General features: G+C 41.9%; 1 protein-coding gene across 1 annotated transcript in view; it reads right to left on the bottom strand.

Moving 5' to 3' along the window:
- DNAJC1 (DnaJ heat shock protein family (Hsp40) member C1) overlaps window positions 1-22,020 on the bottom strand; it is a 152,335-nt gene extending 130,315 nt beyond the window's left edge. Inside the window, exon 1 of the mRNA XM_055147161.1 lies at window positions 21,544-22,020. Within this exon, the coding sequence (XP_055003136.1) occupies window positions 21,544-21,798 (255 nt within the window). The 5' untranslated portion in view covers window positions 21,799-22,020. The remainder of the gene's footprint in view (window positions 1-21,543) is intronic.
- Between the last annotated feature and the right edge of the window lie 2,213 nt (window positions 22,021-24,233).

Below are 24,233 nucleotides of genomic sequence, written 5' to 3'. Positions count from 1 at the left end.
ATGCAAATACATTTATACCATACAGAAATATTTCTTCAATTTTCCTTTGTGCTATCCTTATAAGACATAGTAACCTTGGTTCAACAAGCACTATTGTTTCATGTAATTGTTCTTTATTTTTAAATTAACTTATTTATATAATTGTTTTAGGAAGCCACATCTGGCAGCTTCAGGGCTTACTGCTGGTTCTGTGCTCACTCCTGGTGGGGCTAAAGGGACCATTTGTGATCACTTGTAACACTTGTCATTCCATTGTTTATCAATTTGCTTGAGCGGGCGCCAGTAATGTCTCCATTCATCTCTGTCACGTGCTAGCGTAGCTCAATGGCATTTGCTTGGTCCGGGAACACGAAGAGCATCAAACCGTTTGTTCAGGGTCTTGATGAAGAAGTCCAACCATCTCATAGGTGGGCGGCCAGGCGGTCTTTTGATGTCCATGGAATCCAGTCGATAACGGCTATAGTCCAGCGGTCATCTCTAAATCGCATTACATGTTCAGCCCATCTGATTTTCGATGCCTTGGCAAACAAGGCAGTGTCCTTGATCCTTGATCATCAACAAAGGTTGGAACTCCAGATTCCTCCTCTCACTTGAGTGAAATGTGATACTCCCAACATAGCTTTCAATTCCTCTTTGGGAGACCTGAATAGTGAATAGCGTTTTCATCCTGTTTCTGTAGGGCCCAGGTCTCTGAGGCATATGTTAGTGCAGGAAGAACGGTGGAGTCTAAAAGATGTGCCCAGAGCCGGAGGTTCTTTGTCCTCTTAACAATTTCTTTGATGCTCTTGAAGGCATTCCATGCCATTCTCTTCCTCTTGTGCAGTTCTGGTGCCAAGTCGTTAGTCATGTTGAGTTCTCGACCGAGATATACATAACTGCTGCATTCAGAGATGTTCGTTCCATTGAGAATAAATGGAACATCAGAAACTAGTCTGTTTCTCATGAACGTTGTCTTGGTGAGATTCAGTTGCAGTCTGACCTTTCCACACTCGTGGTCGAAGCTGGCCAGCATTTGTGCCGCTTGGCTAATGTTTGGTGTTATGAGAACGATGTCATTAGTGAAGTGGGGGTGGTGTAGTTGCCAACCATCTTCCTTCACTCCCATTCCTTCCCATTACAGTCGTCACATGATGTTCTTGAGGGTGGCACTGAAGAATTTCCGTGAAATGGTATCAACCCTGCTGAACCCCTCTCTTTACGTTGATAATCACTTCCTTGTAGAATGGTGAGATCCAGGTGGTGAAATCCACAATACTCGTGGGGGATCCTTATGTACTGAGTTTGAATAGGGCGCCCTGTTTGGCCGGGGCTTTGATGACCGCGTCAGTCTCAACAGAATCAAAGGCCTTCTTTAAATCAATGAACGTTAGACAGAGCAGCATCTTGAACTCTCACGAAATCTCAATGAGCTTGGTCACTGTGTGGATATGGTCTATCGAGCTGAATCCTTTTCGGAACCCAGCTTGCTCGCGTGGTTGTCCTTTGTCTAGTGTTCTGCCAATCCTATTCAGGATGACTCAAGTGAACAACTTGTAGATGACGGAAAACAGGCAGATCGGGCAATAGTTGCTGATGCTGTGGATGTCTCCCTTCTTATACAACAGAAGGGTTCTGCTGGTTTTCCACTGGGACAGAACTATTTGATACTGGGGATCAAAGCTGGGTAAGTTGCATGCAAGGCAAGCACCTTACCCACTGTACTCTTTTTGGCCACTGTAATTGATTATGTTTTCTTCTTATTATTATTTTTTTGCTTTTTGGGTCACACTCAGAGATGCATAGGAGTTATTCCTGGCTCTGCACTCAGCAATTACTCCTGGTGGTGCTTGGGGGACAACATAGGATACTGGGGATTGAACCCGGGTCGGCCACATGCTAGGCAAACGCCCTACCTACTGTACTATATACCTCCAGCCCCTGTAATTGATTTTTAATGAACTGAGAAAACAATATGCCATAATGTTTCATATCTATTTTTTTTCTGTTAGCTTTTCTTCCACGTAGACTCATATTTTCTTTCATTTTCTTTCATCATAAAGAACATCCTCTAGCATTTCGTGTAAGGCATATCTACTAGCAATGAATTCCTTTGACTTCTGTTTTCCTGGAAATGTTTTTCTTTTGCCTATATTTTTTCCTTTTGAAAGATAATTTCTTAGGATAAGAAGTTTTGATTATGTTTTCATATTTATATTTTTCTTTCAGTCCTTTAAATATGCCATCCCATTTTTGGGGGGGTCCATTATTTCTGATGAGGAGTCAGTTGCTAATCATATTGTTGTCATCCTGAACATAATTTAAAAGTTTTCAAGATTTTTTAATTAATATCTTACTTTCTATACATTTGTTATTTGCTTAAGTATGAATATCTATGTGTTTATTCAGCTTTTTGAATGTGTAATTTTAAAAATCAAATTTGATGGGTTTTGGTTTTGTGGGTTTTTTTTTCCCCCAAAAAAAATCTTTGTCTTTTTTGCTTCTCTTTTTCAGGGAATTTTATTAACCCATGTTTTCATGACTGGTGATGTTCTAGAGGTCTTTAAGTCTTTTTTTTTTTCAATGTTCCATTTTTTTCCCCTTTCGGTTTTATAAACTGAATGACTTCTACATCAATGCATGAATTTGACTGATACTTGTCATCTCATTTAGTAAAATTTCAACTACAGAAGTTTTACTTGGTTTTATTTTTGTTTTGTTTTTTATTTTGGATGCTAAAAGCTTTCTCCTGGCGGGCCCGACCATATAGGGTGCCAGGGATCAAATTGGTTGGTGATACACAAGGCAAGCACCCTACCTGCTACACTATCTTTCCAGCCACTACTTGTTTTTAAAAAGTCTATGGTTTTACTGATGTTCTCTCTTTGTCATTATACTTTAATATAAACATGATTTCCTTTATTTGTCTGGACATACTCATAACAACTTAGATGTTTTGTGTGCCAAGTATAACATGTGGACATATTTAATGAGTTTCTATTGACATTTTTCCCAAGTATGAATCACACTTTCTCGTTCCTTATATGTGGTGTAACTTTTTGTTGAAAACTGGGTATATCCAACAATAAGCTGGAATCTTAGATTCTGATTTCTGCCTTGAATTAGGACTTGTGTTCAATGTTTTCTTTTTCTCTGGTGACTTGGTCTTAAATTACTTCATGGAATTTGTCTTCTAAGTGATTTTAGGCTGCTGAAATCTGTGATCATATTTTCCTCTCGTTTTTAATCTTTATATATTGCCCCGTGTCAGAATCACTTAGTGACTGTCAACCATTGGTCAGAGGTTGTGCACAAACATACTGGCCAGTAAGGCTCCCGCTTTGGAGAGGCAGGGTGGGAAGTACTCCTGGCAGTACTAGGAAGTAGTTCCAGATGCGTTCCTGCTCAAGGCAACCAGGAACCACATCCAGCAGTATTGAGGCCAAGCAGTTTTGAGGACTGAACTTAAGGCCTCACACATGCAAGGCATGTGCTCTACTACTTTTCTTTTCTTTTTTTTTTTAATTTATTTTTTAATTGAGTCACTGTGAGAACAGTTACAGGGCTTTTAGGATCGAGTCTCAGTCATACTATGCTCAAACACCCATCCCTTCACCAGTGCACATGTTCCACCACCAATAACCCCAGCATACCCCCCTTCCCACTCCCCCTCTGCCTGTGTGGCAGATGATTTTCACTTTACTCTTTCCTTACTTTGATTACATTCAATTTTCGACAGGAAACTCACTATCATTATTTGGAGTTTTCCCCCCAACAGTCAGACCTGTCGGAATGGCATCATCAGACTGTATGTTTTCTATTGTTGATAACAAAGAGCATAAGATGTTACGTGGTCACGAAAGTGGCTGCCCAGATTTGGGATTCTGGTATTAAGTCCCTTGGCCTTTTCCCCCCTGGGCAGCATGTCCTTTGAGGCTCTTATTTTCTCGAGGACCTTCCTGTATCTCCTCTACATGTGCACAAGGTCTAAGAATGTGTGAATTGTTTAGCTAGGAGTGTGGGAATAGCTGTAAGATTACCCATCTTTAGGGTACATGACCCCTCGATAGTTCACCGCCTCATCGTGATGGGGGTGGCAATGGTGCCAACCAGCAAAGAGTGAACCAACGCAGGCAGATGCATATTTGTCAGCGTGCAGATCATTATAACATGCCAGCCTACCAAAAGCTTGCATTGACTGGGAGCACCTATAAGGGCGATTAGAGGCCACCATAAAAGCCTTTGTCCCTCTCAGAGTGCCCGGCAAGCTACCAAGGCAAGCCACACGGCAGAGTCTGGCAAACTACCAGTGGCGTATTCGATATGCAAAAACAGTAACAATAATGGGTCTCACTCCCCTGACCCTGAAAGAGCCCCCAATATGGCACCATTGGGAAGGACAAGCAAGGAGAGGCTGATAAATTTTTGTTGTTGCTGGAGCCCGCTTGAGCAAATCGATGATGACAAATGATACAAGTGTACATGAAGCCTTACAAAAAGGCAGCCTTCCTGTTCATCATGGATATGTGAGACCTTACCAAGGTCTGCAATGACTGTCATATCAGTGGACTTTCCTGTTAATTTTCCGACCACTCTGCTGAAAAACTGCTTCTTATATTGGAATAACAATCATAGACAGCTATGAAATTGACATATTCCATTTGTTTACCACTGAAATAGTACTCTTGAACTCAGGAACAAGAAAATTTTCTATACTTCTGGACAAATCAAGTCAACCTCATTCAGCAGGGAAGATAATGGTCTCTCAGCTTAACCTGTTCGGACTGAACTCCAAGAGCTGGGAGTGTGTGGGGATGGGTGGAATCTCAGGAAAAATGTTACAGATTCCCACTTACCTTACCTGAAGTTCACAAACATTTTTTATTAATAAGTCCACAGGTTTTCAATGCTTATTAGAGACTTTCACTGCAAATTTTTATTTTTATCAATTTTGTCAATGACATCAATCACTGTTCTAGGTGGAACAGATTCTCCAACACCTTACTCCATTACTCCTCCGTTACTCCTAAAGTCTTCACTATTGTCTCTCTCTCCCTCTTAAAAAAAAAGTATCCTCTAAACCAATCTTTCTCAGGGACCATATGGTTCCCTACAGGCCCCTCAAGGTAAGCCAAAAGAGCCCACACATAAAAATCCCATAAATTGTTTTTTTGTTTGTTTGTTTTTTAGGTCACACCTGGCGATGCTCAGGGTTACTCCTGGCTCTGTACTCAGGAATCAACCCTGGCGGTGCTCAGGGGACCATATGGGATGCTGGGAATCAAACCCGGGTCGGCCACTTGCAAGGCAAACGCCCTACCCACTGTGCTATTGTTCTAACCCCTCCAAAAATCACAAAAACTGGAATGGGGGCCCACAGCACAAGACTAAGGGTCAACTAGCATAATTGAGTATGGCGAGGTGGGAGAGTCACAGGAAGGAAACAAGGCTGGAAGAGACCACAACTGGAAAAGATTGAGAAACATTGCTCTAAATATAATCTTCAAGCATTTATTACATAACAAATCATTTAAAAATGTGAATTCAATATTTATATATGAATCTTACATACTTAATTCATTAACTTTTATATAGTTTGTTGCTGTGATAATACATGGTATAACTATATAAGAAAATATAATTTGGTTATTTTACTACACAGTGCACCACCAAACTCTAAGCACCATATTTAAAGAGTTATATATGGTATAATGTAGCTGGCTGTTCAGTAGTTTGTACAATATTGAATGACTGACATACAGTATATATAAAAGCATTCATAGGAGCAAAACAAAGATTAGAGGCACCAAACTATGATTTTACTTTCAAGATCTACTAGTTGGCTATCTCTGCTGAGAATAAAGGCTTGACTATCCTTTTGATAGATGATTCTTAAATAACAGGACACCGACATTTAAAATAACTTTATATGAAGCTTATAAAGAACATTCTAGGATCAAAACAGCTTTATAAGTACTTGAGGTACTTTCCTCTAACCAATCCCCATTCCAAACAAATATGAATAAGAAAATTTAAAAAGAGAAAATGATAGGGGGCTGGAGCAATAGCACAGCAGGTAGGGCGTTTGCCTTGCACGCGGCTGACCCGGGTTCAATTCCCAGCATCTCATATGGTCCCCTGAGCACTGCCGGGGTAATTCCTAAGCGCATGAGCCAGAAATAACCCCTGTGCATCATCGGGTGTGACCGGAAAAGCAAAAAAAAAAAAGAGAGATAGAGAAAAAACTTTAAATACAGCTATGATTTTTAAAAATATAGTTAAGACCTTGGTGGGGAAAAGCATTCAACCAGGAGGAGAATGCAATGCTGATAGATGGTCAAGTGCTATGTATGAAACCCTATCAGCAATAGCACTGTAAACCACAGCACAAAAACATATACAAAAACATTTTTACTGAGATACCATTAACACACAACAATTCTACCTGTTGTTTCCTCCCAAATATCACTACTGTTGTGGAACAAATAATTATTTCCATTGTGTATCTTTTTTATCAAGGCATTTCACATGCACAAAAATAACTTACAGGGGGTATATATTCAGATGTAATCCTGAAGAAGAATGCAAATGAAGTTGAAAGTAGCTATAAGAATCATGATTTGGGCTTTACATAAGAATTAAATTTCCACTGGGTACTTATTATCCCCAAACTGAACAGGTTGTCTAATAATCCCCATTGTTATAAATAACACAGACTGGATAACCATTTGCTGTGAAGAGATTACAATATGGGGGAAGAGATGTTGATCAGATATCTTCTTGGTTCTTTTTTGTTTTGGGGTCACCTTGGCAATACTTGGGGACTATTGCCCAGGGTTCACTCCTGATGGTGCTTGGAGACAACTGGTTCTTTTTTTTTTTTTTTTTTTGCTTTTTGGGTCACACCTGGCGATGCACAGGGGTTACTCCTGGCTCTGCACTCAGGAATTACTCCTGGCGGTGCTCAGGGGACCATATGGGATGCTGGGAATCGAACCCGGGTTGGCCGCGTGCAAGGCAAACCCCCTACCCGCTGTGCTATCGTTCCAGCTCCCGACAACTGGTTCTTTAACTTTTGTTTTTATCCTTTAACATATAATTTTAACTGTCTGATCCCTGAGCATTTTCTTTCTTGTACTAGGACTATTTAAGACAATAGCCAGATATGAAAATCAAGGAGGAGCCGGAGAGATAGCTCAGTGAACTAAAGCACACTTTGCATGCTGGATGCCCTGGTTCAATCCTCAGCAGCATATGGTCCCCTCACCACTGACAGGAACAACCCCCTAGCAGACAGCCAGAAGAAGCCCCTGAGAACCACTGTCTAAGGTTAGGGGGAAAAATCATATATATTAAGATCTACTTCTTTTTCTCATTCGCTTGTGAAATTCCAAAAGGCAAAGGCAAAAAAGATTGATATTAGTCTAAAGGGGAAGTTACACATATTGGGAGCTATGGGGAGGTGGCAGAGAAGACTAGTGAAATAAAAATGGCTATGAAATATCTGGTGTAAGTAACAAAGGGCCAAAAGATTGCTATATAGATAGAATTGCATTTGAAATCTCCTTTAAAAGTCATTTAATTAAAAAGAAGGTATGGGGCTGGAGAGATAGTACAACAGGTAAAGTGCCTGACTTGCACAGTTGGCCAGGACTAGATCCCTGGCACCCCATATATCATCCCTGTATCCCACAAGGAGTGATCCCTAAATACAGACCCAGAAATAAGCCCTGGGCACAGTCAGCGTGGCCAACCCTCCCCCACAAAAAAGGAAAAGGATACTATAAAAATCAAACAGATGACAGTAGAGAATAGTGAATATTTCATAGCTACTAACGTATGAGTTTCAGAATAAATATAGAGAACAGGCAACCTCAAAGTTAAAATTACAAAGTAACAACACTAGTGATTTCTTGATCAAGATATCACTAAAAACCTATTATATTATTTATAACACCTAAAAGAATTATAAAATATAAAAGGCATTTGCTGCTGTATGGATAAAAGCAGTTTACTCATGCTGAATAAAATCAATCAGAAGGAGAGGGACAGATACAAAATGATCTCATTCATTCATACGTGGAATATAAGAAACATAGCATAATAAGGGAATAACTAATGGCCAAACGCAATAGAATCTTCGAACTGGTCTACCAGCTAATCGAACTGAGATTACCGTGTGTGTGTGTGTGTGTGTGTGTGTGTGTGTGTGTGTGTGTGTGTGTGTGTTGGGAGGGGTGGGGGGTTCTACAGGGGAAGAGTACAGATGGAAGGGGACCTTGGGATAATGATAGAGGGAAGTGGATACTCTGGTGGAGGCTGTGTGCTGGAACACAGAATGTGTAAAACCTTATAATAAACAGTATTGAAAATCACAATGCCACAAATAAAATTTAAATATGTATATATTTAAATAAATGTCAGGCAAATAGACAAAAGTAATGACCAATTTAAACTGAGTATTTGAAAACATCCTTAGCAAACAGACCTATAAAATGAAAACTACAATGCATAAAAAAAAAATCTGAACTACAAAATGTTTCCATGAAAAAATAGAAAATGTACTCAATCATTTTCTTTGAAAATACTGATACATCTTACAACACAGAAATGTTGATTTTAATTCTCTAGGCTCTGAGTGCAGAGTCAGGAGAAAGCCCTGAGTACAGCTGGGTATATTAAAAAAAAAAATTAGTTTAGCTCTTTTGGTTTTGGTTTGGGGCTACACCAAGCAGTGCTCAGGGCTTACTCCTGGTTCTGTGCTCAGGTTCTACTCCTGCGAGGCTCGGGGCATACGGTAGCAGGGACTGAACCTCATCAGCCACATGCATGGTAAGTTCTTAGGCACTGCATTATTTCTCCAGTTCTCAACCTGTTTTAATGTGGTTTCTAGAAAATATTTAAGTATCTATGAACTTACAGTATTTAGATTATATGTATATACATTATGATATGTATACTGCTCTGTCCTGCTTTAAGGATTCAATGATTCAAAAAACCTATCATCTGCGAGAAACCAAGAAATGTCAGAATTTGCGAGCCAATAGGGTCTTGTCTCAGAGTGCTGGTTCGGATAACTGGTTTAGATAACTCAGAATTTGTATAAAGCTCTATATTCCAAAATCATTTGTATTCTCTTTACACAGAGGATTGCTCCTTTTAAAAGGAGTCCTCTGAGTTACTGCAAACTCTGCTAGCGTTGAATGGTCATTCTGTCACCCAGAGTAAGTGATCAAGTAATTTAAGGATACCAATTCATTGAAGTCTTCTTGATACCTTTTAGATCTAGATGTTTCATCAATATATCAACTGCTTTTGTTTCTATAAATGCTAACTAAAGATCTTTAGTATGAGATTTGTGTGATAAGCTAATTTTATCAGACAGAGCATCTGTGAATGTTTACATCTTTCTATGGAGGGTTATGAGATTTCCCTTGGGAGAAAACATCACAGCTGCATGCTTTCACAGCGCTTTCCAACCTCTGTCATACTATGGCATTTCACAGAAAATTTTATCTGTAGGACGCTGAAGGAAACTGTTCAGGTTGCTCAAGACAGGACAGGGAATCACTAGCTCAGCATACTTACTTGTAGTGTAACGCTGGGTAGCATGCTTTTAAAGGAGGTGCAAAACACTGCATGAAAAAGTCTCTGATTCGTATTTTATTTTCACGTGACTCATTTTGATCTTACTTATGCCTACAGTTGTGAAAATACAATTCAACATCTTTAATGGCAATGTCCAAAGAAGGCCACAAGATGGAGATATTACTCCATTATAATTTACATTTAGATGGCTGCATTTCTTTGTGTACATTTACCTCTCTGTTCCCTACTTTCTTCTTCAGGGCATGCTCAGCTACTACAGTATCTCTTAACATTTACTCTGGTTCCACTGTCAGCTTACTTTAACTACATTTCTTAAATAGAAATATTACGAAACACTTCTATGATGCACTAAAAGCAGGAAGAAAATGGAATCTCCTAGCTCAATATTCTACAACTTCTTTGGAACTCTTTTTATTTTATTTTATTTTATTTTTTCCTGACAGGCAAAAAAATACTGAAATTTCTTTTCTACCTGGGTACAGGCTAGCTGAGGTAGTAGATTACATACCAACATGTGTGAGGCACTGAGTTCCAGCCCTATCACCTTTAGGAGTGTATCCTGTTCCCACTACCTCCCCGACCCTGCACTATTACTGGGTATGGCCCACTGAAACACATTATGTTGCTTTATAAAACTATAGATTTACTTCATTTTCACATTGTTTAAAACTCCTCCAGATCCTCAAATCACTGTATGAGCTTTACCTGAAATTTATATTCTCATCTCTTTATGAATCCAAACTGCACTTAGCAAGGCTTGCTCACTCAATTTTGCTACCAAAAGATTGTAAGAAATCAAATGATTATAGATATCATCTCCAAATGATTATAGATACAAGAAATCAAGTCAGGGGCTAGAGTGATAGTACAGTGGTTAGGGTGTTTGCCTTGCATGCAGCTGACGCAGGTTTGTTCCCAGACATCCCGTATGATGGCCCAAGCCACACCAGGAGTAAGCCCTGAGGGAACAGAGCTAGGCGTAAGCCCCGGGCATTGCCTGGTGTACATACCAGCCCCCATCAATAATAATAATAATAATAAATCTAATCATCTCAAAATTTTTATTATTGAGGATAATTTGCCGAAAATGCAGGCAGGCTTTGAAGGCAATGCAAAATAAGTTCCAACTGAGGCCAGAGCTATAGAAGAGCAGGTAGGGTGCTTGCTTTGCACATGGCCAACTCGGGTTCATTCCCCAGTATTCCATATTATCCCTTGAACACTGCCAGAAGTAATTCCTGAGTGCAGCGCCAGAAGTAACCCCTGAGCATGTCCAGGTGTAATCCCTTCCCCCAATAAAAGAAAAAAAAAAGTTCCAACAGTGTTTTGAGAGATGTCAGCATTGTCAGTAACATGTGTACCTCTCCATAATAACTGTCAAGAGCAATCTAACTTACTCTGTTAAACTTCTATACTTCCAAAAATATAAAAAGTCACATTAATTCTACATGTAATTATTAGAGTATAGTAATCATATGAACCTTATCAAATCTAAACTAAAATGCTTTAAGCAAAAAAAGTCTATTTCCAACCATAGGTAATGGGCTTATACAAAAAGTACTGTAAGAGATATAATTAAGTACAAGTAAAATCAATTTCCAGTGACCTTACTTTATACAGACATTTTAACTTCTAATGAAATTTAATCAAGTACTAACCCAAAATATTTAAAAAGAAAAAAGAATCTAATTTTTTAAAAAAATCAAACTAGGGGCTGGAGCAATAGCACAGTGGGTAGGGCATTTGCCTTGCATGCGGCCGACCCGGGTTCGATTCCCAGTATCCCATATGGTCCCCTGAGCACCGCCAGGGGTGATTCCTGAGTGCAGAGCCAGGAGTAGCCCCTGTGCATCTCCGGGTGTGACCCAAAAAGAAAAAAAAAATCAAACTAAACTTTAAAAAAATCTGTTAATTGCAAAATAATATTTGCAATTGTGTTTTTATTCTAAAATACCCCAGAAGATTTTTAATAAAAAACTCAGTTTGGTCATGGAATAATTTCCTTAACCTGATCTATTTTATTTTGTTTTTGGGTCATACCCAGCTGTGCTCTCACTTACACATCTGCTCTATGCGTAGGCATCACTCTGGGTGAGCTTAAGGGACCACCTAGGGCACCAGAGGTCAAAACTGGGTTGGTGCATGCAAGGCAAGAAACTTATCTACTTATCCCTCTGGACCTGACTTGATCCATTTTAATGGTATAAGGTCATTATGGACTGACTTAAAAATCTCCCTCTCTTAGCAGACATATATATATGGCCCTAGGATTTCCCTATGGTATATTCTGATCTTCCCAGTAAGTGACAATAATGAACTTTCCAGTCTTAACTCCTCTGACTACTGATCATATCTCTGTAGAGTCTCATGTCATCTTTCAAAATTTTTATGCCTTAGTTGAATGTATTTCAGGATGTGTTCAGCTCCCTTTCTGAATTCTAGTGCTTGCTGCACTGTCATTTTTATGTAGTTATATATGATAAACACTTTAATTCTAAATCTTAGACTTTTAACTTTAATATCTCATTCAAATTCTATCACCTAACAGATACACTTTATGCCTTCCTCATTGATACTAAAATGGGCATCAAATAATTAAATATAATTTTACAGTCACATAAAATTTAACCAGATATGTAGATTGTGTCAAGGTCTTGTTTTTGCAACATGACTGGTAATACAGGAGATTCCAGATGCTTTATGACAGTATTCAAACACCCATGATATTAATTTAACATAGAGGAGGATAGAAATAAAATTAAAATTACGTATTAAATTTTGAAGTCTCAATGACAACTTTAGACCCCAAATTTCAGAAATTTATCTCAAAAAGCTTAACATTTAATTCTTAGTATATTTGAGTGCTACTTACAACAAGATAATCATTTTTTATTCATTCGTGTAAGACTCTAGTCTTACACAAATGAATTAGTGTAACTTTCTCCAATAAAGTAAAATAAAAGATATGATTTTCATTATAAAATGGCTGATGGCAGTGTTTCCCAAAGTGGGTGACACTGACCTGGATAATGGGGCTGGCAGTAGCCTCAGATGAAGTTGTGTATTGCTTTTTGTGATCTGTTTGACGAGATTTCCAGGGGAGCAGGAAGCAATTTTTCTTTCTGAGTAGGGAGGGTTAAGTCTCTGGTCTAGGGACTGTTTCTCTTAATGAGAAAGTGTGTTTTCACTGTGACTCCTTCCATCTCTGCACACCACTTGACAAGAAAGGCTTTGGAATTTGCAACTCTAAGTGAAATTAGTATCACTACTACCCAAGCGAACCCTGTAATTCCTGACTTAGAAAAAGATCCCTAAAACCTTATAGTAGAGGTATATGGAATAAGTGGTTCATTGATAAAAATTAGATACATAAATAACAAAGTTGAGAAAAGGCTTATCACAGAGGCAACATTTTATCAAACTTTGCATCAGTGTTACTAACAACTTGTTACATAAGTTTTCCTCTCATCATTCAAGGCTAGCATCTAACCTCTCCCTTCTTTTTTTTTTGCTTTTTGGGTCACACCCAATGATGCACAGGGGTCACTCCTGGCTCTGTGCTCAGGAATTACCCCTGATGGTGCTCAGGGGACCATATGGGATGCTGGGAATCGAATCTGGGTCGGCTGCATGCAAGGCAAATGCCCTACCTGCTGTGCTATCGCTCCAGCCCCTAACCTCTCCCTTCTAACTTCTATACTGCCTTCTCAACACTGAATAAAACAATTTTGAAATCCATCATTTAACACCCAGTCACTGTATAACATGATGACCTATGAGAATTTATGGACTATATCCTTAAGAATAACTTTTATAAGAGGCCAACTCCAATTTCCACTTCAATGATGTATCTAAATATTTATCTTAGTATTTGTGAACTATGAAAGTCAAAATATTGGGGCTGGAGTGATAGCACAGCAGGTAGGGTGTTTGCCTTGCATGCAGTTGACCCGGGTTCGATTCCTAGCATCCCATATGGTCCCCTGAGCACGCTACGAGTAACTCCTGAGTGCATAAGCCAGGACTGACCCCTGTGCATCACTAGGTGTGACCCAAAAAGCAAAAAAAAAAAAAAACAACAAAAAGTAAAAATATTTTAGGAATATTTTCATAATCATTGTAAGAAAAAAATTCACAACTACCTAAAAGGAAAAATAAAATAATACTAGATGGATTCCTGTTCCACCATGTACAGATTATGTGGCAAATTTTCACGATAAATTTGATTTTTTCTATAAATATGATGTAATAAACCACTCAATAATGACAAAAAGTAGTATACAATGAAACATCTGTTTAATTCTATTTTTAATAATGATATGCCTACATCAAATATAAATGACTAGAAGTTTATCTGCAATTCAGGGAGTATATTATTTGCATTTTGTTCTTGTTTTGGGGCCATACCCGGCTGTGCTAAGGGCTTACTCCTTGCTCTGTGCTCAGGGTCACTCATGGTGGACTGGGAGACTGGATTATGTGTGCTGTGAAGCAAACGTGGGTCGGCCACGTGCAAGGCAAGTGCTGCCCCCTTGTACTTCTTCCCAGCCCAATCTCAGGTTTCGGATCCCTCTAAATGAACAAACCACTTTAGATTTTACAATGAAAAGGGGAGACTAGTATTATAAGACAAGCGTGGTGGAATCCCCCCTGGTTTGCTGAGATCACTGACTACTGGTTCCCCAGTCATCGACTATGAACAGATCCTCATTTTCTTTTTCTTTCTGGGTCATACATGGCAATGCTCAGGAGTTACTTCTGGCTCTGTCCTCAGAAATCACTCCAGGCGGTTCTTGGAGGACCATATGGGATGCGGAATGCCAGGAATGGAACCCAAGGCAAATGTCCTCCCCACTATATTTGACATTTTTTTCCATCTAAAAATCCTGAGAGCACACAGAAGTCAGACAGGTAGAAATCATACCACACCTTTATTGTTTGTGAAGTTGTCGGATAAGTTACATTAGATGTAGGGACCGTTGATTTTTTAGCAAGTTTTACACTCTGTGCTCTAGTGTAGATTTCAAGCAGCCTTAAGAGAAAAGACAGCAAGCTCAAGAGAAAGTTAGGTCAGGATATTTACCTCACAGAGAAGCATGAGTTCCCAGTTTAAAACTGTTTTGATTGATTAGTTCTCCTCAATCAAGCAAAACAGGCCATGGGCAATCTTTCACCAACAAGGTAATTCACTGCTCAATGGACAAATGTAAGCAATGCATCAAAAGATCAGCTCTGTTTCTTTAGGGAAATCTCTGACAAACAACAGATATAGGAAGAGTAGGCAATAACTGTCCTTCCTTTACACAGGCTGATATTCTGTACATTTTATAAACTCCTTGTATTCGAAATACAAAAACAGCTTAAAAGATTAATTCCAATGTGATATCTAAAATCCAAATATCTTATAAGCATTTACTAATAGCTTTTCTTCTGTTTACCAAGATTCAACACTTATTTGAACAAAGGGATGAAGTTATTAATACCCTGCAATTTATGAAAACTTAGCTTGTCACAATTTCAGTGGACAACTGTCTTAATGAATAGAATCGATATTGTTGGCTAGGACACATATGCAAAGTATAAGGATGTCATGGCTGCAAAAGATAATTTTTTAAAAAAAAATAATGAGTTGCCATTCCATGAATACAGATATCTAAGGAATGGGAGCTGTTAGAGGAAGTGTAAATATGGCATGAGGAGCTAGAATTTAAGTTACTAGTGAAAGGTATTTCAGAATCTTCCCAATCCCCCAATCTTATCTTCTACCCTATCTTCTCTGAAAAGACACAGTAACCAAATTAGAATATCATGTAAACAATTAGAGTAATTCTTAAACAGGTTGAAGGTCTGATGTAGCATCTCTATAAATGCCACCCCTAAAGACCTACAGAATCCTTTCCAAGAATTAAACCAACCGGAAACCTTAAAAATACACCAGAAGGAATTTCTTTACTGTATCAGACTCTAAAGGTGAACTAAGAATATAGCTCTTAAAGGTCAGGAGAGATAGCACAGGACATTGAAACACTTGCCTAGCACACAGTCAACCTGGGTTCGATTCCTGATGCGATATATAGTCTTCAAGCACTGCCAAGAGTGATCCCTAAGCATAGAGCCAGGGGTAAGCCTTGAATTCCACAGGGTATAACCCCAAATACACATATTATCTATGTAATATATATGTATATATGTATATGCATTATATATGTGTGTACATACATGTATATATATGTGTGTGTATATATATATATATATATTTTTTTTAAGTTTTAAGACTTAAAACCAAGTTCCCGGAAGAGAGTGATGCAGAGTCTCTTGCCCGTGCACCTGGCTGTCCTCCCCGGGGCCCCTCGGAGGGGGTGGGCTTCAGCTTCCCTCCCCACCCCGAGCAGAACTCCTGAGGCCAAAGACCTCTGAAGCCTAGCCACAGCCATGCTCAAGGCCCCTCTCCACACATTTGGATGAGCCTCACACATGAAGGTACCGGAAGAGGAACCCAGGTATGTGGGACCTGGGGCTGAGACCTCCAAGCCTGCTTAGATTGGGACTGGGCCTCTTCCACCCAGACGCCCCATTTTCCAGTAGCTAGGCGGTCACATCCAGAAACTATCCCCAGTGCTGTGTAATCCCACCAATGGTAAACATCCAGAAACTATAACACCAAGCTCCCGGAAGCTTATAGACATCTTATAGCCTACTTCTCCCTCTGGGAGAACCTGGCAAGCTACCAAGAGTTTTCTGCCCACATGGGAGAGCCTCGCAAACTCCCCATAGTGTATTCATATGCCAAAACCAGTAACACTGATGGGACTCATTCCCCTGACCCTGAAAAAGCCTCCAATGCGGCATCATTGGGAAGGACGAGTAAAGAGAGGCTTCTAAGAGCTCAGAGCTAGGACGAATGGAGACATTACTGAGACTGCTCGAGAAATTCTACGATCAACAGAATGATGATATATATATATATATATATATATAAAACATTTGAATAGCAATGTTTAAGGAACTACTTACTCATTTGGGGAATTACTGTCTAGTTTTGGTTACCATATTTATATATTTTCATTCAGTGAATATTTCAGTGTTTATTTTGTGCCTAATTATAAAGTAAATAAAGATACTATCTGTACTAAAAATGAGTCAACAACTTCAGGCTCAACTCTCAGCAACGCATGTTTATAAAATTAGCAAACACTGAGACAGAAACATTGAACGCCATTGAATATGGCCCCAAAACAAAAACAAAATAAGGATTGGGGATTTGACAGAGAGGCAGAGCCCATGTCACCCAGGTGTGATGCCCTGGATCTGATCCTTGCCACTGAAAAATGAATAACACAGAAGGTTTCTAAGATAGGAAGTTTAATCCTTTCAAGTCCTACAAGTCATTCATTTCTATTCCAATGATAAAATATAGAGAGTGACTGAATTATCTTAGGTCTGGTGGATAAGAGATAATGTATCTTTAGGTCATTATCATTCTGGTTTCTAGTTTGAAGTATGAAAATCTCAAAATAGTTTTCCAAATTAAACTGAGTCTAATTCTTTTCCTTTGTTCTCGCTTAAGTTCAATTTTCTTACCAGACTAAGTTTTATCTCTTCACTCTATTCCAATGAGATTTCCATGCTGCTAGAGTTGAGTCAATTCTCATAAATCATTTGAATTATCATCAACTTTTAACCCAGCTGAGTGTTTCACTCTTTAAAAAGTACTTTCCTTAACATGGGCCAGGAGCACTGGCCCATGGTTGGAAGCTTGCCACAAATTGAGTGTGTGTGTGATGGGGAGAATAGGGTTGGGAGGGTGGGTGTTGGTGAGGTAGGCAGTTAGGACAGAGAAGGGACCACAATGATAGTTGGAAATAATAACTCTGGACAAGAACTGAGTGCTGAAAGGAAGTGAAGTGATATACATGATACCCTTTCAGTACCTGTGTTACCAACTATAATGCCTGAGGGAGACTGGGAAGGGGGTAAGGCAGCAGGGAAAGGGGAAAACAGTTGTGGGAAATGTACACTGGTGGGTAGATGGATGTTGGAACATTGTATGACTGAAATCCAACCACAAACAACTTTACAACTGTGTATCTCACTGTGATAAATACATTAAAAACTTTTCTCATTTGATTTGAAAGAGACATCCTTTTTTTGATTTACCTCCTACTTCACTAGCTATTCCTTCTTCATCTCCTTTGCTGTTTCCTCCTCTTTGCTGGTACCTGTCTTTTTTTTTTTTTTTTTTTTTTTTTTTTTTTGCTTTTTGGGTCACACCCAGCGATGCTCAGGGGTTACTCCTGGCTTTGCACTCAGGAGTTACTCCTGGCGGTGCTTGGGGGACCATATGGGATGCCGGGGATCGAACCCGGGTCGGCCGAGTGCAAGGCAAACGCCCTACCCGCTGTGCTATCGCTCCGGCCCTGGTACCTGTCTTAAAGTTTGGATAAACCCCTCTTTTCTCTTACTTTCATTTTCCTGAACATACTTAGTTTTGTGGCTTCAAAATATCTTCGAAGTATCTGGGGGAATTCATATCTATAACCCAAAGCTTTTCCTTGTAACTTCGGATTTGTGTAACTAATTTCCTTTATGCCAGCTCCACCTGAAAGTGTAATGGCCTCAAAATTAGCATGACCATAATCAAATTCCTAATTTCCCCCAAACAACCCTGCTGATTTCAGGCTGCTTTAGTTCACTGTGTGGCAACTATTGGGGCTGGAGTGATAGCACAGCGGGTAGGGTGTTTGCTTTGCACGCAGCCAACCCGTGTTCGAATCCCAGCATCCCATATGGTCCCCTGAGCACAGCCAGGAGTAATTCCTGAGTGCAAAGCCAGGAGTAACCCCTGTGCATCGCCGGGTGTGACCCAAAAAGCAAAAAACAAAAACAAAAACATTGTGTGGCAACTAGAATTAGACAAATTATTTCAGTTACGTCAGTTACTGAGACCAAAGGTTTTACAATTACCTTACTTAAATTATTAGTAAAATCCTATCAGTTCTCTGTTCAATTTAATCCAGAATTTCACCACTTTGTTCTACCTAGATCCATTCCACAATTCTACACAACGATCGCTCTAAGAAACTAATGGTTTACGTACATATGTCCTCAACATAAAAGAAGTGATCATTCAGACAGAGTACAGCAGGTAAGGTGCTAGCTTGCCTTATAAGCAGCCAGCCCTGGTTCAATTCCCATAGCACCATCAGGAGTTACCTCTGAATGCAGAGATAAGCCCTGAGCACTGGCAGGTGTGACCCCCCAAAAAACAAAACAAAACAACAACCAAATGATCATTCTGAAACTTAAGTCAAATCAGTACTTATACTCACCACCCAGTACATCCAACTGGATCCCCAACATCCTGGTAAGAACCAAAGTCCTTATGGCAGCTTCTATAGCTATACACGAGCTTGCCTTGATATCCAGGACTCTGATTTTATCTTCTCTTGTTCATTTGATGGGCTCTAGCTATACAGGCTGCTTCATTATTCTTCTACTCTACACAATTCTGTCTCAGACCTTCATTAAATGCTTTCTCCCTGCGTGCATCTCCCCTACTTCCTTTAGAGGTTTTTGCTGACCATCAGACCTTTATATTTGTTTGGTGATTTAGTGTTTACCATTACCTAAATATAAGTTTCTTGGTGTCAAAACTTATTTTGTACAACAGTGAACACCTTACATTTAAAATTTAGTAGACACAAACATATTTCGGTTGACTGAATAATAACAAAATTGATGAGGGTCTAGAACTAGGTTACCTATTTCATCTGACCTCTCATACCCTGACTAGTCATCCAAAAAACTGATTGGCTTCAAAGAGGGCCGGCTCTTGCTTTCAGGGACAGGGGGTTTAGTCAAAGTCTCAGGCTGGCCGCTGAGACCCCCAACATGGCATGAAAGACTTTGAAACAGGCTGTATTGGTGTTGGAGAGACAGGTACAGTGGATAAAGTGCTTATCATGTGCACCGCTGATTTAGGTTGGATCCCAGGCACTGCAACAGGTCCTCCAACACGGCCACGAGTGATCCCCGAGTAAGAGTCAGCAGAGCTAAGAGTGATCCCTGAACATGGCTGTGTATTGGCAAAAACAAAACAAAACAAAAACAAAAACGGGCTGTATTTAAGGCATTTTACCTACCACTCAGCTGACACTGGTATCAACCCAGGAACTGCACATGGTCGCCTGAGAACAGCCAGGAATAACCTCTGAGCACAGAGTCAGGAGTAAGTAGCCTTCAAGGACCACTGGTGTAGCCCAAACCCCATGCCACAGAAACAGGCTATATTTGTCTCTATCAAATTCTTGGTCCCTGAAAATATTCCAAAGCTTGATTCCAAAGAGTCAAAGTTATATTAAAATTTTTTTTTCTTTTTAAGGAAAAAAAGAAAGAAATCATCCCAATTAGTTTCTCTGTTTAAACAAAAACTCTTTGGGAAGTCTTTCCAATTTTAACATAATTGGCTGGTTTTTAAATTCTATATCCATATAAAAATCTTGCTGTCTTTAAACATACTCTTAAATGTTCTGGCTGTTCATACGGATTAATTCTACAAATTAAATTGCATTAAATTATAAAAAAAAATTCTGTGAGCAGTCACATGCAAAACTAGATTACATGATTTAAATTTTGCACTTATGCTAACTTTCTGTATTCTCTGATGGGGGCAAAATTTTGCAGGAATAACCAGAGAGCATCTTCAAGATCTTTCCGTAGGTTATATAGCAGACTCTTCAGCTATATAATTTAATCAACCATGACAAATTCTAACACTCTCTAAACTAAAGGGTTTTTTTTTTTCTTTTTTGGGTTACACCTGGCTCTGCACTCAGGAATCACCCATGGCGGTGCTCAGGGGACCATATGGGATGCTGGGAATCGAACCTATGTCGACCGCGTGTAAAGCAAATGCCCTACCCGCTGTGCTATTGCTCCAGCCCCTAAACTAAAGACATTTTTAAAAGTTAGTCTTCACAGTTATAGCTGTTATTTTTATGCCCACAATCATAACTTGAAAAACATATTTTGCCATTATGGCAGGAATTGGTGAAGATGGTGAATACAGACTGTTACTACAGAATTGCTTTCTAAGTATTAAATACTTGATAACCCTTATGGAAATTTAATTCATTAAAATTATGGTGTCATGGCAAAGAACACCCAGTTATACCTGGTCGAAAATTAAATGTCATTTAGTGTTAGTCTCAACTTGGCGTTCCCTTTTAGGTTCATTTCGTATTTAGACACGAGAAATGTGTCCTCAGTGCAATCTGGGTGTTCTGTTATTTTTAAGCCCCCGCTAAGGATCCAAAGCCCTTTATGAAAGACTACACCCCCAGGTCGTGTGAAGTTCTTAGTTTTGCACCCGAGAATTTCGAAACCAGCGAACTATCATCTCCTCTGTAAGTCTGAAACGGACTGGCCACTGACCCTCGCTCACCTCTCCCAAAGGCAGAAACACAAGCCAAAGGCACCGGCTACAAAAGCCAAGAAAACGAAAGGAAAAGAAGCTGCCCAAGACCCCCGTGCCTCCTGCTGGGCAACGCTTCCTGCAGCACCAGGAGCGCCTCGCTGCCCGGGAGGTTTCGTGGCTCCTGCCGGAGTGTCACGACCCCCGGAGCGGGACCCCTCGGAGGAGCTGGGCGACTCAACAGCTTTCTCAACTCAAAGAGATTCCCAAGAGCGCCGGCCGGAAAGCCTCGGGCACCAAGGCCGCCGACCCCAGTGCGTTCCCGCCTTGCCCCGCCTGCGGCCCGGAGTTGAGGGGGGACAGTGCAGGCGAAGGTGGGACCTGGGAGGCTGGGGGCAGGGGTGCGCCAGACGGTGGTTGGTCCCCTCGGGGAGAGGCGAGCAAGGGGCGGGGGTGTCCAAGGTGCACCCCGACCTCCCGCCCCGAGAAGGGCGGCGCTCAGAGCGGCAGCTGGCACCGTGCCGCCCGGCCCGCGCGGCGCTTACCTGCTGCACCCCGAGGAACTGGTAGAAGTTGAGCTGCACCTCCTCCACCAAGTCGAACAACTCCAGGTCTGCGCTCTCCCAGCCGCGCGCCGGCCCCACGGCGGCCGCCAGCAGCAGCAGCAGCAGCAGCAGCGGCGGCGGCGGCGGCGGCGGCGGGGACCGCGGGGACCGCGGGGACGGCGGCGCCCCGAGCCGCACGAGCAGCGGCAGGCGGCGCCGGGGCGGCCCGGCGGGTCGCGAGCCGGGAGCCGTCATTGCGCCGGGCTCCAGGAGGTGACCCGGCCCGCGGAGCCGGCGGCCGGCAGCGGGGACGTGGCGGGCAGCGCGGGCTGAGCGGACGCTGACAGTCGGGCAGAAGCGCGGGCCGGAGCGCCGGGCCCCGGCGGGCAGCCCCGGAAGCCGGCGGCGGGGGGCGGCGGCGGGGGTGGCGGGGCGGGCGGGCCTCAGCCCCCGGGCCTGCAAACAGCTGGAGAGACAGCGCCCGGCGCTGAGGTTGCAAAGGGGAGCGGCCGCCCCTCGCCTCAGCCTATCCCGGGCCTCGCTTCCGGTGACGTCACGTCTCCTAGCAACCGCGGGGCGGGGCCGGGGCCGGAAGTAGGGAATCCGGGCGGGCCCGGGAGCGCGGCCCGGGAGGTGGAGAAAAGCCCTCGGCAGTCGGAGGCGTGCGCGGAGCTCCAGGACGTCGGTCCACCGCGTGGAGACCGCCACGTCTAAGACGTGGCGCATCTACCCGGCCCCTCCCACGAGCAAATCCTCCCCCTCCCGGCCCCCCAAACAGTCCCCTCCAGATCCTGAAAATGAAAGGCATATTTGAAGGCTGATTTATGATGGTCTGTCTCTCTTACATGCACTTCATTATCGCACCAGTCAAGAGCTGGGAGGGAGGGAGGCCAGGGACTTTCTGAAAAAGGCAAATGGAGTGGTCTAGACTCGCGAGGGGAGGCAGAAAGGGAGCTGGGACAAAGACAGGGCGTACATTTCAGATGATGAATGGAGCCTCACGGGCACACCAGGAAGCAGGCAGTCTGGCAGAGTAAGTGATGGTCTTAGGAGAGGAGGAGTGTAATCACTTCAACCCACTTCCAATCGGGTTTTCTTTCCAAATGAGGTCTGTTTCTAAATACATTTTGTAATTGCGAAGGTCGCTGGACTGTTCAGCCAAGAGGTGGATAATGGTTAGCGATAAAGCTCGACAAACAAGCTTGCAGGTAGAGAGATGCCCGTCTCAGCCCAGGGAACAGATGAAGCTGCTTCGGAGGATCAGAGCACGCCAAGTGTATCTTAGACTGGGTCTGATCCAGACGGGCTGGCACCTAGGTGGTGGATAAATTTCATTTCCCTTGTCTTCTGCCTTGTGCTCTTATGTATTCTGTAAATTTAAAAAAGAGAGGAAGGAAGGAAGGAAGGGAAGGAAAGGAAGGAAGGAAAGGAAGGAAGGAAGGAAGGAAGGAAGGAAGGAAGGAAGGAAGGAAGGAAGGAAGGAAGGAAGGAAGGAAGGAAGGAAGGAAGAAAGGAAGGAAGGAAGGAAGGAAGGAAAGGAAGGACCTCTAGTTAAGCTTTCTACCTAAATGTCTGGGGAAGGATAGAAAAGGAAAAACATCATTCTTCTTGTTCTTCTTTCTTCTTCTTGTTCTTCTTTCTTTCTTCTTGTTCTTCTTATTCTTGTTCTTCTCCTTCTCCTCCTCCTCCTCCTCCTCCTCCTCCTCCTCCTCCTCCTCCTTCTTCTTCTTCTTCTTCTTCTTCTTCTTCTTCTTCTTCTTCTTCTTCTTCTTCTTCTTCTTCTTCTTCTTCTCCTCCTCCTCCTCCTCCTCCTCCTCCTCCTCCTCCTTCCTCCTCCTCCTCCTCCTCCTCCTCCTCCTCCTCCTTCTTCTTCTTCTTCTTCTTCTTCTTCTTCTTCCTCCTCCTCCTCCTCCTCCTCCTCCTCCTCCTCCTCCACCACCGTGACACAGAGTTACACACTTACAGGTTTTAATGCTTATGTTTCAGTAATCGAGTTTCAGTGATACAATGATCGAGTGCTCATCCCTCCACCAGTGCCCATTTTCTACCATTAATGGTCCCAGCATCCCTCCCACCACCCCGACCCTGTCCCCTTCACCCCATCTTGCCTCTGTGGCAGGGCATTCCCATTTGCTCGCTCTCTCTTTTTGGGTGCCGTGGTTTGCTACAGAGGTATTAAGTAGGCATCTTGTTTGGTCTATAGTTTATTTTCAGCCCGTATCTCCCAACCCTAGTGGGCCCGCCTAGCACCCTTTGCTTGGTGATCCCTTCTCTATCAGAGCTGCTTCTTCACCTACCATGTGAGGTCAGCTTCCAAGCTGTGGAGTACTCCTCTTGATACTTATCTCTACTATTCTTGGGCGTTAGTCTCCCATTCTGTTACTTTATATTCCACAAATGAGTGCAATCTTTATGTCAAAAGTAGCATTCTTTACCATCTCTGTAACCCATTCCCCAATGGCTGATTTGAATCTACCTCTTCACTTAGGTTCTCTTCTAGGCTAAAAATCAAGGACAAAAACAAAAACCCCTCCTCTTGTCACCAAAATCTCCCCCTAGCCCTTCCATTACTTCAGCTCAGTGTCTCTTGGGGTGGCGATGGCAGGGGCTGGTGCAGGCCAACGCAGGGCCTCATGCACGCCAGTCATGTGCTCTGCCACCAGTCCTCATCCCCAATCCTTTCTCAGTCT

The sequence above is a fragment of the Sorex araneus genome, chromosome 9 (assembly GCF_027595985.1).
Source record: "Sorex araneus isolate mSorAra2 chromosome 9, mSorAra2.pri, whole genome shotgun sequence".
Classification (NCBI taxonomy): Eukaryota; Metazoa; Chordata; class Mammalia; order Eulipotyphla; family Soricidae; genus Sorex; species Sorex araneus.
Note: the sequence above shows the minus strand (reverse complement) of the source record. Positions and strands in the feature narration are given on the sequence as shown.